The 15,543-nt window shown below is 63.5% G+C and overlaps 1 protein-coding gene across 1 annotated transcript; it reads right to left on the bottom strand.

Moving 5' to 3' along the window:
- Positions 1–2,806: 2,806 nt before the first annotated feature.
- Positions 2,807–7,351, bottom strand: LOC142020678 (chymotrypsinogen 2-like). The gene is made up of 7 exons (XM_075008772.1): positions 7,300–7,351; positions 6,645–6,748; positions 6,016–6,095; positions 5,609–5,687; positions 5,190–5,370; positions 4,653–4,786; positions 2,807–2,982 (listed from the first exon to the last, which is right to left on the bottom strand). The coding sequence occupies exons 1-7, from the start codon at positions 7,349–7,351 to the stop codon at positions 2,821–2,823; spliced, it is 792 nt and encodes a 263-aa protein (XP_074864873.1). The 3' UTR covers positions 2,807–2,820.
- Positions 7,352–15,543: the final 8,192 nt, after the last annotated feature.

The following is a 15,543-nucleotide window of genomic DNA, read 5'->3' as shown; positions in this document are numbered from 1 at the left end:
CACGACGGGGCCCCGCCCGGCGCCTTAAGGCGGAGCCGGCCGCTAAGGTGGCGTCGGGGGGCGGAGCCGGGGGGCTCCCACCTGCGGCTCGGGGCGCGACCCTCGCTGCGGGGGGGGGAGTGAGCGCAGGGAGGGGTCATCGCCCTGCGGCAACCGGCACCCAGGGGCGCCCCGGAGCAGGGGAGCCGCCTTAGTCCGGGGGCCTTGAGCGCCGGAGGGCAAAGCGCCCTGGGGCCCGGCAGCAGTGGGGGGCGCGGGCCGGGGGAGCCTTTGCAGTCAGCCGGGGCCTGGCCCCTTCCCAGCGGCTCAGGAGGAAAGTGAAAATCAAGAGCTGAGAAACTGCTGTTGGGAGGGCCGGGCCGCCAGGCTCTGCGCAGGCCCTGGCCGTGGGGTCAGCGGTGCACATGAACCGCCCTTCCCCTGTGCTCCCGTGTCGGTGCAGGAGGGTCACTGCGCAATCTGCTCCCCAGCGTCCAGCAATGCCCCACTGCGACCCACATGGGCCAAACCGGGCAGTCGCTCCCTAAAACAGTAAATGGACATAAATCAGACATCAGGAGCGGTGATGTGCAGGAGCCTGTGGGGGAACACGTCAATCTCCCTGGACACTCATGGCAGAGTTAAGGGTGACAGTCCTGAAACAAAGACATTTCAAACATCGAATGGAGAGAGAAATCTCTGAGCTGCAATTTATTTGCAAATTTGACTCCCTTAACCAAGGATTAAACGGAGGCTGGGAGCAGCTCACCCCTTACAAAGGCAGCTTCTCTGCTCTGGGTGCTAATATCTCCCCATTAGACTCTGACAAAGGCTCACATCCCCCTGTCTGATCTGACTTGTTTCTACCTCTTTTGATAAGTCCTGTTGATACTGGGCCATTTTCTCCTTGCTGAATAGACCTTGGCAGCTCTGGCCCTTCCTCTTACTGGGACCCCACTCTTTAAATACCCCTCTGAAGCCACCCCCACTCGTGCATCTGTGATGGGGTTCAGGGGTCCCCCTGCACTGCACCCCGTCCGCTGGCAGGAGAGACTCTCACTCAGCAGGTACAACAGCAGGTTTATTAGGCAACAGATGTCCAGTTTCTCACAGAAGCAACAGCATAGCAGCCAGAGACAGTCCTTCCAACCTGTCCTGGGGAGAAGACCCCGAGGGGTGCCCCTCTGGGGTGTAGGTGTAGCTTCCCCCCACCTCAGGCTGGCTGCCTTCCAGCTCTCCCTCTTCCTAGCCTCTAACCGCCGCCCCCGATTCAAAAACCCAGCTCGGCTCCTCCCTGCTCTTTGTTCAGGCAGAGGTGTCACCTGCCAGTTGTAGCCCCAGGGTCATCCTTAGCCACTGGGAGCTGCTGCTTGCCTCAGACATCCAGCCTGACTCACCCATGCACTCCCCCCACTCCATTACAGCATCTGATGAAGCGGGTTTTTGCCCACCAAAGCTTATGCTCCAAAATATCTGTTAGTCTATAAGGTGCCACAGAACTTCTTGTTGTTCTCGAAGCTACAGACTGACCCGGCTCCCTCTCTGATACAGAGACTGAAGTGTTCTCCTGCAGGCTTTGTATGTTACTCTTCCTGCTGTCTGATTTGTGTCCATTTATTCTTTTGCATAGAGGCTGTCCAGTCTGGCCAATGCATATGGCTGAGGGACATGGCTGACCCATGATGGCATAAATTACGGTAGTGGATGTGCAGGAGAATGAGCCCCTGATGGTGTGGTTGATGTGGTTAGGTCCTGTGATGGTGTTGCTAGTGTAGCTATGTGAGCAGAGATGGCACCGAGGTTTGTCGCAGGGATCGGTACCATTACTGAGATGCGGTGTGTAGCTGCTGGTGAGAATTTGTTTGAGGTTGACAAGGGTGTCGGTAGGCGAGGACAGGCCGCCTCCCAAGGTCTGTGTGCGTGAGGGATTGTTGTCCAGGATGGGCTTTAGATCACTGATGATCTAAAATCAGAGCTCTCCTGACCGTCGGAAAATCAGCCATAGAGGCGTAAGCACCAGGGAAACGTCGAGTTAGACACGATCAGGTTACAGTTCTTTTAAAATTGGTTGGACTCTCTGCTCTGTATTTGCTTTTGTGCTGCTGTTTGACTTGATGTTTTTCCCTGTAACTTGTAAGCTAAATCCCAGAGAAACCTCTTTCCCCACATGCAGCCCAGGATTTCCCGTTCCCGTGTTTGGTGAATGCATCGCTCCTTTTTGTTGGCCAGTGGTTTGATTTCCGCGCCCCGAGGAGGGTGTGTGCATATGTCTGCCTTAGGCTGAAAGGTCAGCTACTGAGTTACAGTGTCTAAGCCCTCTTCTGAGGGGAGTTAAGAGCTTGGGGTACCCCACAGGAAGACGTCCCAAGCGTCTCTTCCTAGGCTAGGGGGTCTTTTCCCACTCAGTGGTGGCGACAGCAAACTACCCCCCAGAGCCAGGGAATCTGTGACCCTGGGAAGTTCTAAGGCTGAGCCTGTGCACAGACAAGGTGTTTTTAAGCCTCTGTGGGGCCCTGCTTTCTGCACTCAGCGTGTGGAGTGGGGAAGGAGCCCCTGACACGGCGGCAGAGCGCTGGGATCACTTTGAACCAGGATTTTCAAAGGGCACTTTTTTCCTTTGCTTTCTTTGCTGTTTGGGAGTTTTGAGGTTTTTTTCTTTCTTACTGCGCTTCCTGAAGGGGAACAGGCAGGCAGAGAGGGTTCAGCCGCAAGCCAGAGATTCCATACCAAACGGGGGTCCCCACGGCCCCTGCCTCCTCCCCCCATGTGCCCCCGTAGCAGCACACAGAAGCCGAGGCTGGGCGGCTGCTCTCTGAGGTTCCTTTATTGAGCCATGGTGCATTAGTTGGCTGCGATGGTCTGGTCGATCCAGCCCCGGAGGTCGGTGACACGGGCGTACACGCCGGGGATGGAGGGGGAGCAGTTGCTGCTACCCCAGGAGACGATCCCCACCAGGGTCCAGGCCCCGTCCTTCTGGCACACCAGGGGGCCGCCAGAGTCACCCTGCGGAGAGAAGTATCAGAGGGGAGCCGTGTTAGCCTGTATCTGCGAAAACAACGAGAAGTCCTGGGGCACCTTCTAGACTGACAGATTTCTCTGAGTGCATCCGACGAAGCAGGTCTTTGCCCACGAACGCTCCTGCTCCCAAACATCTGTTAGTCTCTAGGCTAGGGTTAGGGTTAGGGTTAGGGCTAGGGCTAGGGTTAGGGCTAGGGTTAGGGGTTAGGGCTAGGGCTAGGGCTAGGGCTAGGGCTAGGGGTTAGGGTTAGGGCTAGGGCTAGGGTTAGGGGTTAGGGCTAGGGCTAGGGTTAGGGGTTAGGGCTAGGGTTAGGGGTTAGGGCTAGGGCTAGGGCTAGGGCTGGGGTTAGGGTTAGGGTTAGGGTGCCCCAGGACTTCTTGTTGTTCCTGCAGAGACGAGCAGCAGCAGGTTGGGGGGGATGTTCCTGGGGTGGGGTAAAGCAAGGGGGTCTGCTGTTCCCCAAAGGGAAACAAGTCTGTGCCTGTCCAGATGGGGCCGGGGGCATATGCCCTCCAGGGAGAGGCCTGAGGAGCGGGGATTGCAGGCTGGCACAGGAGGCGTCGTAGGGTGGCTGGCCCTTTAAGAGGGAAGAGGCTCATGTGACGGGTCACTGCCCCCCAGGTGGGCTGAAGAGTGAGGCCTGGGGCCAAGGAGAGGCAGGGGGAGCAGGGGCAGATCTGATGGCAGTCCAGAGCCAACGGTTCAGGTTGCTGGTGGGGCAAGCGGCCCGGCCTGGCCCGGCCCAGGGGAGCCCAGCTGAGCTTTGGAAGGAACTTGTGCACAGACCCTCAGGAGCAAGGTGGGGCGCTGGGCTGGAACCAAGGGGGGCGGTGCTGGAGGGGGGCCCAGGCCAGCAGGGGGACAGCCTGAGTGGTGCAGAGCTGCACCAGGGGCAAAGAGATGGGCGCACAGTGCTGGCTGAGCTGGACAGGGACTTCCCATGGAGAGGTGCTGGACTCTGCCTGCCAGGGGGTTGGCAGGCTGGTTTGACCACAAGGAATCAGTGCGCCGTGCCCAGAGGCGGGGCCTTACACGTCACGTTATTTTCCCCGCTAGGGGCAATGGAAGGGGAAACTGAGGCAGGAGCCTCAATTGTGCCACAGCCTGGGGCCACCCTGCTGCAGGGCTGGGAGGAAGGTAGCGGTGGCCGTGTACAGCCAGGGCCTGGCTACAGGCGGAGGGGCTAGGACGGTGTTCTGGGTCAGCGCCGTGGCAAGGGGAGTGTCCCATGCTATTTGTAGGAAGCTGAGGGGTGTCTCGGTTTCTTGCTGCACTGTTGCGTCACTGCGCTGTCGGTGCCCAAGGCAGGCGGAAAGACGGGTGGTGCTGCCTGGCCCCAGGTCTCCGAAGACAGCGACACACTCGGCCAGAGGACGCTGACCACCCGTGAGTGAGGCACAGCCCCGTCTTCCCCAGGGAAGCTGAGCAAGGCCCCCAGGTGCCGCCCAGCGGCATGGGAGGCTGGGAGAGGAGCAGTCTGCTGGAAGGCATCGGGGCAGTGGTCGGGAGGGGAGGCGAGGTGCAGCGGGGGCAGGTGGGCAGGGGGCAGAGCGAGTCCCCCCATTTCAGCGTTCCAAAGCAGGGCCACAGCACGGGTTGGGGGAGGGTCTGTGCCCATGGCGGGCAGGGGACCGCGCACAGGAGGTGCTGGTACCATGCAGGAGGAGGCTCCTGCAGCGCCGGCACAGATCATGACGTCGGCGATCCGGAAGCCCCAGTAGGCCCGGCACTGCGTGTTGGTGAGCAGGGGCAGGGTCGCCTGCTGCAGCTGCGCTGGGGTGTTCTCGGCTGGAAACAAAGGCAGGCAGGAGAGGGCGTCAGCCGGGCGGCCCCAACCCCTGGCACCTCAGCTCCTGGGCCTTGCCCGGTGCCAGGGCCACAGCAGGGAGGGAGGGACCTGGAGAGCCGCCCACACCACAGGAGGGAGCCCCCACTGCCTCTGCCCTCCTGGTGCCCGCACGGGACAGCTGTGCCCAGCAGGGGGCACGTGGGGCCTTCCAGACAAATTCCCTGAGTTTGGCCTAGGGCAGGGGAGTGGCAAGCCTGGCTCTCTAATGGGCAGACGCAGAGGCCTTCCAAGGGGGCAGGAGGCTGGGGTGAGCATCAGATCAGCAAAGCCAAGTCCCCTCTCCGCGCTCCGGCTCTCTGCCCCTGGCTGCAGCTGGAGATCTGCAGCCACCGGCGGTGTTACCCTTGGGGTCAGTCAGGCCCCAGCCCGTCGTTATGCAGCTCAGGCCTCCGGGGAAGTCGTCGGTGGCCCTGGGCAGGCACACAGGAGACACACGGGCCGTCAGCCTGGCTGGGCTGGCCAGCTTCAGCAGGGTGATGTCGTTCTTCACGGTAAGCATGCTGAAACTGGGGTTCTGGAGAACCTGCCATGCGAGATGGAGGCGCCTGAGACCTGGGCAGCCCCAGACGAGACCCCACCGATGTCCTCGCAGGCTGTCCCCCCCTCCGCCCTGCCAACATTCCCTCTGATTTTCCCCGTTATGTGTGGAATAAACTTTACGTGTGCTGTGGCCTGTACCACCCATAGAAACTTGTGCTGCCTCCCATGGGTCGGGGGGGGGGGAAAGCTGCCTGAGGGGCCCTGTCCCACCAGCCCCCTACCTTGGCGATCTGCAGGACTTGCACATCCTCAGCCTCAGAGCCTTGGTCAAACTCCCCCAGAACCACCCGGTCACTTGTTCTGCGCGGGAAGAAAAGGAAGCTCCAAGTTAGGGAGCAGCGGGTGGGCCTGGCTCCCTGCGGCAGCTGCTGGCCCAGGCCTGGCATGGGGTCTGGGCCCAGGGTGGGCGGCATGGCCCGTGGGAGCCCTGGCAGCTGGCACAGGGCACAGCCAAGCAGGCAGGGGATTGCAGGCAGGAGGGCAGTGGCCGGGGACACCCACCCCCAGAGGTATGTGCCAGGAGGGCTCAGTGCAGGCAGCCCAGCCACCTTCTCTGTGTCCCGGTGCCCCCCCCGTCCCACGCCAGTGCCTGGGCCTCGGCCCCTCGCAGCACCCGCCTGGGCCCTACCTGACGCTGCAGTGCGCAGCGGTCACCACCCAGTCCTCGCTGACCAGGGAGCCGCCGCAGAAATGGAAGCCGGTGTTGTCCTGGGGAGGGGGAGCAGGGGGCTGACACCCACGCCTGGGCAGCGGGCACCCCCGAGCACCCAGTGCCGCCTGCCAGGCCCTGCTGGGTGTGGCGTGCCCGTGGGGCAGGGAGGGCAGCCGGGGCCTGCGGTGTCCAGCAGGGGCTGGGACCATGTGGAAGGGGCCAGGGGCCGGCTGGCGGGGGGATTCCCACAGAGCCCCAGTGCTGGAGCTGAGCAGCCCTGGGACGGGCTGAGCTGCCCTCAGAGCAGCAGAGAAGCCAGGTCACTTCACTCCCCCGCTCAGGCAGCACTGCCCATTGGGCAGAGCAGGGCAGCTGGGACCAGTGCCAGTGTGAGCCGCTGGGGCAGCCGGTGCTGCTGGGCAAGGCACGTGTAGGGCGGGGAGGCCGGGGCCCAGGTACCAGGGTGATGGGCGTGGGCAGGATGCGTCACGCAGAGCCCAGCAGCACAGAACCCTGCCCTTCCCAGGGCCCCAGGAAATTGCCCCCGGCTCTGCTCCCCGCGTGGGCTGGGCCTGGCCTGGCCGAAGCGGCTGTTGGGCTCTCACCTGCAGAGACACCTGCCAGGGCCAGGAGCCGGGCACCACCGTCTCGCCATTGACGATGCGGGTGTAGCTGCTGCTGATGGGTTCGATGGCAGGCATGCCGCAGCCTGGGCACGGTGGAGGGAGGGGTTACCCAGCACCTGGGGCCAGCAGGGAGGGGGACCCTGGCAGTAGGGGGGTGTAGGGGGGAGCAGTTGCTGGCTGGGGCTTCCTGCAGCCGTGGGCCTGTGGCGCCCGGTCGTGTACCCACGAGAATGGCCGTATCTGCAGAATGGCCGTATCAGGGTGGGAGCCGGAGGCTCAGGGCTGGGGCACAGGGTTGGGGTGGGGGGCTCTGGGGCGCTGCCCGCCCTGGGAACAGAGCATCCCCCCAGCCCCCTCTCCCCACAGGTCACCAGCCCGAGCATGGGAGCTCCAGGCTGGGGCCGGGACGCTGCCCTCTGCCACGGCCCTGGGAGACTCAGGCTGCCTCCGCCTGCCCCTCGGCAGCGATGCTCCAGCCGGGGCCAGTGGCCCAGCTCCCAAGCGCTGGGCATGGCGTATGCTGCCCCCTCCTGCGGGTCCGACCCAGCCCCCCAGCCACGCGGCTCCTTCGCGGGAACAGGGCTGGGCTGCGCTCCCCGCAGCTCCCTGGCCGAGCCACCCGCCGGCTGCTTACCATGGGCAGTGCCCAGGAGGGCGAGGCAGGGCAGGAGCCAGAGGAAAGCCATGGCTGCTTCTTGGGTGGGGTGTGCAGCCGAGCGGGGCCAGCAGCGCCTGATATACCCAGTCAGGGCCGCTCTGGGAGGAGGGGCCACTCCGCTGTCCTTGGGGACTGGGGGCCGGGGCTGGGGGCCAGGGCCAGGGCCAGGGCCAGGCTGGCGGGGGCCTGAGCTTGGGATCGCAGCAGCTGCTCCTTGGAGGAGCGTGGGCAGCCGTGGGTGGAGAGAAGGACCCAGCAGGGCAGAGGAGGGCCAGTCCTGGGGAGCCGGCCGGCCAGGGCCTCGCCCTCGCTGTGGGGGTCGGCGGTGCCCCTCCCCGCCCAGCACAAGCTGATGGTGCAGCACCTCCCTGCCTCCCCCCCAGGGCCAGGCTAGTCCCCCCAGGCAGGGGGCCGGTGCGGCACAGGTCCCAGCATCACATCCGGGCTGGAGCCGCATGGAGACCCTCGGAGGCCTGAGCCCCGGTCCTGCTGTCTGGCCCGCCCGCTTCAGCGCCTGCTGCGCAGAATGGGGCGGGAGCAGCCCCCAGACCTGCGAGCCTCCTGGGCTTGGGCTGCCCCAGGCCTCTCTGTGCCTCCTCCCGCCACTGGCTCTCACGGGGACGCAGCAGAAGGACGACTCAGCCTCACGGTTTCTTCCGCCCACCCGCCCAGAGAACTGCCCCAGCCCTGCCACCCGGGGCACCCGGCCAGGCAGACAGGCTCCGGGTGGGCGTGGCTGCTCCGCTGGAGGGAGAGCAGCCGCCAGCCCCAGGGTGTGGGGGAAAGGGCCAGCCTAGCACCAGGGGCTGGTTGATCACTGGCTGGTGAAGGGCAGGAGACACCAACCGCCGAGACAGGCGCAGTGCCCCCGTGCCAGGCGAGCAGCCAAACCACCTTTGGTCAATGAGGGGGCAGCGCCTGCCGGCGCGTGGAGTGTGCTGGGCCAAGGGGCACCATGTCATGGAGTTACAGGGAAACCGAGGCAGAGGCCATGTGCTCGCACCACGAGAGAGCCTACGGGTGGTGGCTGCCCTGCCACAGCACACACGGTCCTAGCTCAGCCATCCCCATGTCTGCCCCCGAGCAAGCCCCGTGCCCACAAACGCCAGATCCAGCTGCTCCCTGTCCTCCTCCGGGCAGCCCACTGCTCTCCTAGCCCTTGTGCCTGCTCCCAGAGAAACCCTCCGGCCTCGGCCGCTCCAATCGGCCATGCCACTCAGCGCTCTGGGCAGCTGCTTTTACAGCATCCCAGGGCTTCACTGCTCCCGCTCTCCAGCCGGGGAGATGGCCTGGGGCTAAGGTCTCCCAAAGCCCTGATGACTCCTGGCTGCGCCCCGGGCGTTTAGCAAGGCCGTGCGCGCAGGGCTGCCCAGTCTGGGACTCGAGATCTCGCGCTGAGCGTGGACGGAGTTGGGGGAACAGCTGCTGGGCTGGAGCTGCCCAGCGGGCTGGTGAGTGGGGGGGGCTGACACTGACGCATGGGCTCTCCCACCAGGCGTGGTGCAACATTGCCGCCTGGTGGGATGCGCGCACGGGTCACTGTTGCAACGACTGTTCTACGTGGGCGCCAGATCAGGTACAAAGCCGGGGCCGCGTGAGGCCGCGGGGGGAGCTGCCGAGCGGCTGGCTCTGTCTGGATCGCTCACCGGCTTGTGGCATCTTCGTACGGGGAGTTACTGGTGCTGAGCTCCCAGTGGGAGGTTGGCTGGTGGGAGACCTCAACGGAAGCAGCTGCCTGCTGGTGCCAACCCACGCCCGAGGAGCTGCCCGGCGACTGGGCAGACAGCAGGGGAACAAAGGCTCGTGCTTGCAACGGTCTGCGCCAAGCATGGCTGGGACTTGCTCACGTGACAGAGTCCATTTTGTAGAGCAACGAAGGGTCCTGTGGCACCTTATAGACTAACAGAAAAGTTTTGAGCACGAGCTTTCGTGAGTTAACTCACTTCTTCAGATGCTGGTCCTGGAAATCTGCAGGGCCAGGTATAAATAGGCCAGAGCAAGGCTGGGGATAACGAGGTTAGCTCAGGCAGGCAGGCTGAGTTGTATTGTCATCAGTAGATCTGGAGGTGTGAACTCCAAGAGAGGGGAAGCTGCTTTTGTATTTAGCCAGCCATTCGCAGGCTTTGTTTAATCCTGAGCTGAGGGTATTGAATTTGCAGATGAATTGTAGCTCAGCAATTTCTCTTTGGAGTCTGTTCTTGAAATTTCTTTGCTGCAGGATAGCTACTTTTAAATCTGCTACTGTGTGGCCTGGGAGATTGAAGTGCTCTCCTATGGGTTTTTGTATATTGCCATTTCTGATGTCTGATTTGTGTGCGTTTATTCTTTCAGAGTCCATTTTGTAGCCATGTTTTTCCAGAGCGCGAAGGGCGCCAAGGGCAGCGGAAAGGCCCTGAGGGTCTTCAGCCCAGCTGATGAAATGCCCAAGGATCTCGGCTTGCAGCTGGAGCCCGACAGGACTGACGCAGGCTGTATCCCGGACACCTGCCGATTATCCCACAGCTGCCACACGCTGGCGCTGAAATCTGTGCAACTGCTCTGTGCAATTTGGTTCCTCTAAGAGGTCTTCCTTGCTGGTGCTAATGGCCGGGCCCAGCGCGCTCTCCGGGGTAGGGGCTGGGGTACACGCTGACCTGGGGATGGGGCCGCTCCTTTGGGACTGGGCGCACCCGTGTGGCTTGGGTGAGACAGGGTTGTATAGGAGTGTGCTTGGCAGGGACGCCAGAGCCCAGGCGTGGGAGGGAATTGCTCCTGTGCCTCTTGCTGGGCAGTGCGGTGGCAGCCTGGCCGTTTGCGTGACTGGTTTGGAGCCTCACGGTGGAGGTCCCCGGCCCTGGGCTGTAAGTGGCCCTGTTTCCAAGCAACTCACCCTGCCGGCAGCCTTGCCGCCGTGCCCTGCACCCGCCTGGCTTATGTAAGGAGCTGCACCTGCTCCCACACTGGGGCTCCAGGGGCCGAGCAGCGGGAGGATGACAGCAGAGCCCTGGCGCTTGCCAAGGGACGAGGGAGCAGGGGGAGAGGAACTGTGGTCGCGGCAGTGATGTCTTGGGCTGAGTTAAGCTGGAGCAGGAGCCTTCCTCAAAGGGCTGGTAACACCTTGCCCCGCACTAGGCCTGGGAGCTGTGGCTTCCCCTCTCTGTGGCTGTCCTCAGACAGGGGCACACCCACAGCTGTGTGTTACAGGAGGGGAATGGAGCCTGCGGGGCCCAGAGGTGCCAGCTGCGGGGGGCTGAGCTGCATTCTCCCTCAGCAGCTGGCCCAGGCCCCTCGCCTGCTCCCGGTGTCCGGAGAGGGGCGCAGCATCCTCTGCCAGCCGCTTGGGAGCAAAGTGCTGCCCGGCTGAGGCGCTTGATGGCGGAGCTGCTTGGAAGCACCCTGACGGGTGTGAGCACTGAGCTGGGGCGTGCGTGTGGTTTCAGCGGGCTGCAGACGGCGCGCTGTGGGCAGCCGGGGAGGCCCCGAGGGCGGGTGGAGGTTGGAAAAGTCGCCTGTGCTGTTAGCTCAGCATCTGGGTGGCTGGCTGGTAGAGGTGGAGAAAGTACCCCAAAAGTTACTTGAGTAAAAGTGCAGGTGTTTTGATGGGCGTGTACTATGACTCAAGTAGTTTCCCGACAACTTGTACTTAAGTACACCCCCCCCCCACTGCACTTTTACTCAAGTAACTTGGGTGGGTTACTTTTCCCGCCCCAGGACATCCCTGCCCATAGGGTGAGGCCTGGTCGAAGCCCCGCTAAGAGCTGGCTGCAGACCTGCTCGGGTGTGAATGCCAGGCACCTGTTGCTCCAGCTCCCCTAGAATGGCTTATTGCTTGCACCGAGATCCCTGCCAGCAGGCCTGCCCCCGCGTTCCTCTGCGCTTTTCCAGCCAGCCGGGGGCGGGGGGCGGATTTTAACATCCGTGTGCCGAAAAACCGTTTACGTGCACCCGTGTTTTGCACCAACACCCAGGCTCTGGGCTGACAGGGCCCTGGCCACCTGGCCCGGCAGCCCCGGGGCAGAGCAAGCCACAGGCCTCGCGGGCTGCTGGGGGGCGCTGGTTAAGTGGCTCTCTTTGCAGAGGTGATGCAGGCACACCTCTTGCAGGCATGGGTTGCTGGCCCCCACCCCAAGGAGAGGCCCCCCCCGCGTGGCTCAGCCGAGTGTGCCAGGGCCATGCACGTGGGAGTCGGCTGTGGTGCATGGCCGGGTGGCTGTGCGCAGCTGGGCTCGGCTGTGCCGGGGGTTATTCCAGGGGGCTGTGCAGTGCACACACCACCTGGAAGTGCCGGTCCGCCAGCCGGCCGGCAGGGCCTAGTACATCACTGCTCTTAGTCCGCAGCCACTGGTCTGTACATGCTGTCGCAGCACCCTTGGGGCTCCCTGGTCCGTACACACCGTGTCGGCCCCTCTGGGGGCTCCCTGGTCCGTCCACACTGTTTCAGCCCCTCTGGGGTCTCCCTGGTCCATACACACTGTGTCGGCCCCTCTGGGGTCTCCCTGGTCCATACACACTGTTTTGGCCCCTCTGGGGTCTCCCCGGGCTGTACACACTGTTTCAGCCCCTCTGCTGCACCCTGGCCATGCCCAGTAGCTTGTGCCCAGCTGCCAGCCCCACGCGCCACCGGCTGTGACTGACGGGCAGTGCTCTGAGGGGGCCCCCGTGGACAGATCCCCAACTGGCTGCCAGGGCAGACCCACCCGCATCACCTGGCTCTGGTCCCACTGATGCCGGCTCCCTCGCCCAGCGGGAACGCTCCCTCCCGCAGTGGGGGATAGTGACCTGACAGCAAACATGATCCTAGCGGGATCCCAGCTGGCAGGCCTGAGCCGTGCCTCCCCCACCGCTGCGGTGGGTTGCTGGTGCCTGTACCCTGCAGCGGCCCTGGTCCCAATGTCCCTGCTGCTCTGCAGCCTCAGCACGAGGCCCACACGCCCTCCCCGCTGGGGGGCGCGCCCGGCACCGGGCCAGACACGGGCTGTTCTGCGGGGGCTGATCATGTCACCCCCTCCCGCCCTGCCTGGAGGTATTGGCGGCTGTTGAGGCAGAGACTCAGCCGGGAACCGTGGTAGAGACCCCATCGCTGGAGGGCCGCCAGGGGCCGAGCTCAGAGAGGAAGCCCAGCGTGGGGGCTCAGACACGATGGGTGTGCAGGAGCCGTGGGAGGAAGGAGGCCAACCCGCAAACCTCGGAGGCCCAGAGGGTTGCTTGAGATGCTGGAAGACCTCAAGGACTTTTCTTACAGAGGCTGAAAGGGGCGTAAGGGAGCCAGGCCTGCGGCTGCTTTCTCCAGACACTCGTGGGTCACACCTGTCTGCAGGGAGGGTCTCCGGTGCCAGGGACAGCCGTCAGCGTTCTGCCCAAACAACTCACTGGCGGTTCCTTGTGCTGCGCCCACCAGGGCCCTCTCGCTTTTCCCTCTGGGGCGGAACACATCCTGTGCACCTAGAGACGTGCAGCCGGGCTCTGCCCACAGGCTGCTGGCTGCAGGCACCTGGATCTCCCCTGGGCGGCCACCCCAGCACCCAGCTTCCAGGGACGCTGGGCCAGACTTCGCTGATTCCTCCTCTTCCCCCGCCAGAGAGAACCATTACGCAGGCTCCGGCGCCTGGCTGAGTAGAGCCCTCCAGCAGGCTCTGGGCTGGAGATAACCCCAGCCGCACTGGGCAGGGCGAGGCCCGGCTGGCTCCTGGCATGAGAGCTGCAGCCCACATCAGCTGTTGCGCAGGGGCCCCCCAAGAAATGCCCGTGGCCCTTTTCCGAGACTCCATGCAGCCATCTGTAGAAGCGGGCGTGAGCCCAGGTGCTAGCTCCGCTGGTGGTGGTGCTGCATCGCCCCAGGCCCACAAGGGCACCGAGAACTGAGACGTCCCCAGAGGGCCAACGAATTCCTGTCCCTTGCGCACGACACTCCTGGTAATGCCCCACCCCACCCTGAATGACCAGAGCCTTTGCAGGGGTCCCGCCACCTCCTCCCCCGTTTCCTCTCCTTGTGCGCTTGCTTGATCTTCCGCCTGCCTGAGTGTAGTACTTTGCACTGGTCTTTTGATATTTTGCCACCTTGCTGCTCACAGGCCAGTTCTCCTGGCCATCATGGCCAGTTGACTTCTATTCCCGTTTCCCAAAGCGCTGGCAGCCCCTCCAGCTTGTGGGGTGGGGGGGGGTGTCTCCTGCCACTTTTGTGCGCACACCCACCACACTGTGAGCCGAATCACTGATGAAAATACTGGTCCAGGACTGAGCCGGCAGGACCCCCGCACGATGAGCCCTCCCAGTCTAGAAGCACAGATACCGGCTCTTTGCAAGCAGCAGTTGGTCCATGTTTGCCTCTTTTGGGTCGTTAAAGAGCTCCTGATGGTGCCATGTTTCTGCTCCCCAGCCTCCCTCGCTGTCCTTGGCAGTGGGACCATTGGCAAGGAGGGGAAAAGCCTTGTGGACTAAGCCCATCTAAGCTATGTGGTCACATGGCCCTGCTGCACTTGGAGCTGTACAAACCCAGACCAAGCAGCCAGCTGCTGCCCCAGAAAGCGGCCAGCTCATCTGTCTCTGAAAGGACTCTAGGGGTGACTCTGCTGGGGCCTGCACCAGGAATGGATTAAGCTTTGGGAGGGGGGGTCCCTCCCCACCTTTCTGTCTGTAGACCCTCCGAGCCCTGGGGGTCCTGCTGGGGCACAGGGATCGAGGTGTGGTGGCTTGCCCTGCCCCCTGGCCCTTCTCCCACTCCCCAGCAAGTGTGCAGGGTGTGGGGCAGGAGGAGTGGGTTGAAGCAGGTCCCCTTCCATGGCTACCTGTCACTGGCTGCCCGCTGAGCCGAGCACTGGGAAAAGGGCAGGGCTGCCCTGGCCAAGCAGCAGGTGGGTGGCTGCAGCCTCCCAGGCATGCGCACATCTGCTAGGCCATGCTGCCCTGGCAGGCTGGTGTGCCAGCCCGCAGGCCGTGAGAAGCGCCGGGCTGGGTGGCAGGTGTGGGGTGAAGGCTGGGCACATCCCTTGTCCCTGCCGGTAGCAGGCGCGATAAGGCTGGGAAAGGCAGCTGGGACTGACAGCAGCGGTGGTGACGGGAGAGGGGCTGGGGTGGCAGAGGGACAATGGAGACAGCCTTTGGCATAGGAAAAGGGAGCACGGCCCTCCTCAAAAACATCCCCCCCCCCAAAGCTGCCCACTCGTCCCTGGGGCTGGCCCAGGTGGCCCCCGCGGGGCTGCACCAAGCCCACTGCCCACCCCACAGAGCAGCCCGGCCTGGCCTCACCCCATACAGTGGTGTGGGGCACCTGCCAAGGTGGGGCACTGCTGGCTCTGAATGTCCCCCCACCGCCTCTGCCTGGCCCTGCGCTGCTTCCCGCAGCGAGGAGCTGGGTACCTCCCGGTGACGAGGCTGGCCAGAGCATGGGCAGAGCCAGGCCCCAGGGAACGGAGCCATGGAACGGGTGCTGGGCAGCTGCAGGCAGAGGATCGCAGGGCCTGAAGGTGCTGTAGTGGGAGCCAAGCTCTCTGCTAGAATCAGCTTCAGCATGCTGCTGCAGGTGGTAAACGCCCAGCTCGAGAGAAGGCGCCCCCCCCGCCCCCAGCTGCATAGACGCAGCCGCACAAACGCAGACACACACATACGCACAATGACAAATACACAGCCACAGACCCATGCAAACACACACACACACAAAAACATGTACCGATACATGCAAATACACACACACACACACACACACACACACACACACACAGCGCTGCATAGAGCCAGCCACGCAAACACAGACACACACACACGCACAAAGACAAATACGCAGCCACAGACCCATGCAAATACACAGGCACACCTGGAGATACTGACACACACACACACACACACACACACACACACACACACACACACACACACACACACACACACACACACAAAAGCAGCTGTCCGACACAGGGCGACCAGGTTGATAGCACTGCGCAGGGCTGCAGGGTCGGCCCTCGGCCCTGACTCCCACGTCAGGCTGGCCATGGGACGAGGCACCGAGTGCTCTGCCCAATGCCGAGCGTGTCAGGCCAACTGGAAACACGCCACGGCCGGAGCCCTCTGAGCCCCTCCCGCACGCAGCCAGCCTGGAAAGCGACACAGCTGCCCTGCTTCTAAAAATACGCCCCGGGGGGGGGGGGGGGGGGATTTGCCTTGCAGGGGCCAGGCCTATGCGCCCCTGCACCCTCCCCAAGCCTGGCTCCAACCTGCTGTGGCGCTGGGGATAAAAGCCCTGCAGCT

Source organism: Carettochelys insculpta, chromosome 14 (assembly GCF_033958435.1).
Source record: "Carettochelys insculpta isolate YL-2023 chromosome 14, ASM3395843v1, whole genome shotgun sequence".
NCBI classification, from domain to species: Eukaryota; Metazoa; Chordata; order Testudines; family Carettochelyidae; genus Carettochelys; species Carettochelys insculpta.
This window is presented reverse-complemented; position numbering and strand designations above follow the sequence as displayed.

Bases quoted from the DNA above. Each gene is read 5' to 3' on its own strand.
- LOC142020678 (XM_075008772.1), bottom strand. From the start codon at position 7,351: ATGGCTTTCCTCTGGCTCCTGCCCTGCCTCGCCCTCCTGGGCACTGCC. The intron at 4,787-5,189 runs GTAACACCGCCG...CTTTGTTTCCAG, and splicing joins GGGCCTGACTGACCCCAAGG to CCGAGAACACCCCAGCGCAG. The intron at 2,983-4,652 runs GTACCAGCACCT...TTCTCTCCGCAG, and splicing joins CAGGAGCCTCCTCCTGCATG to GGTGACTCTGGCGGCCCCCT.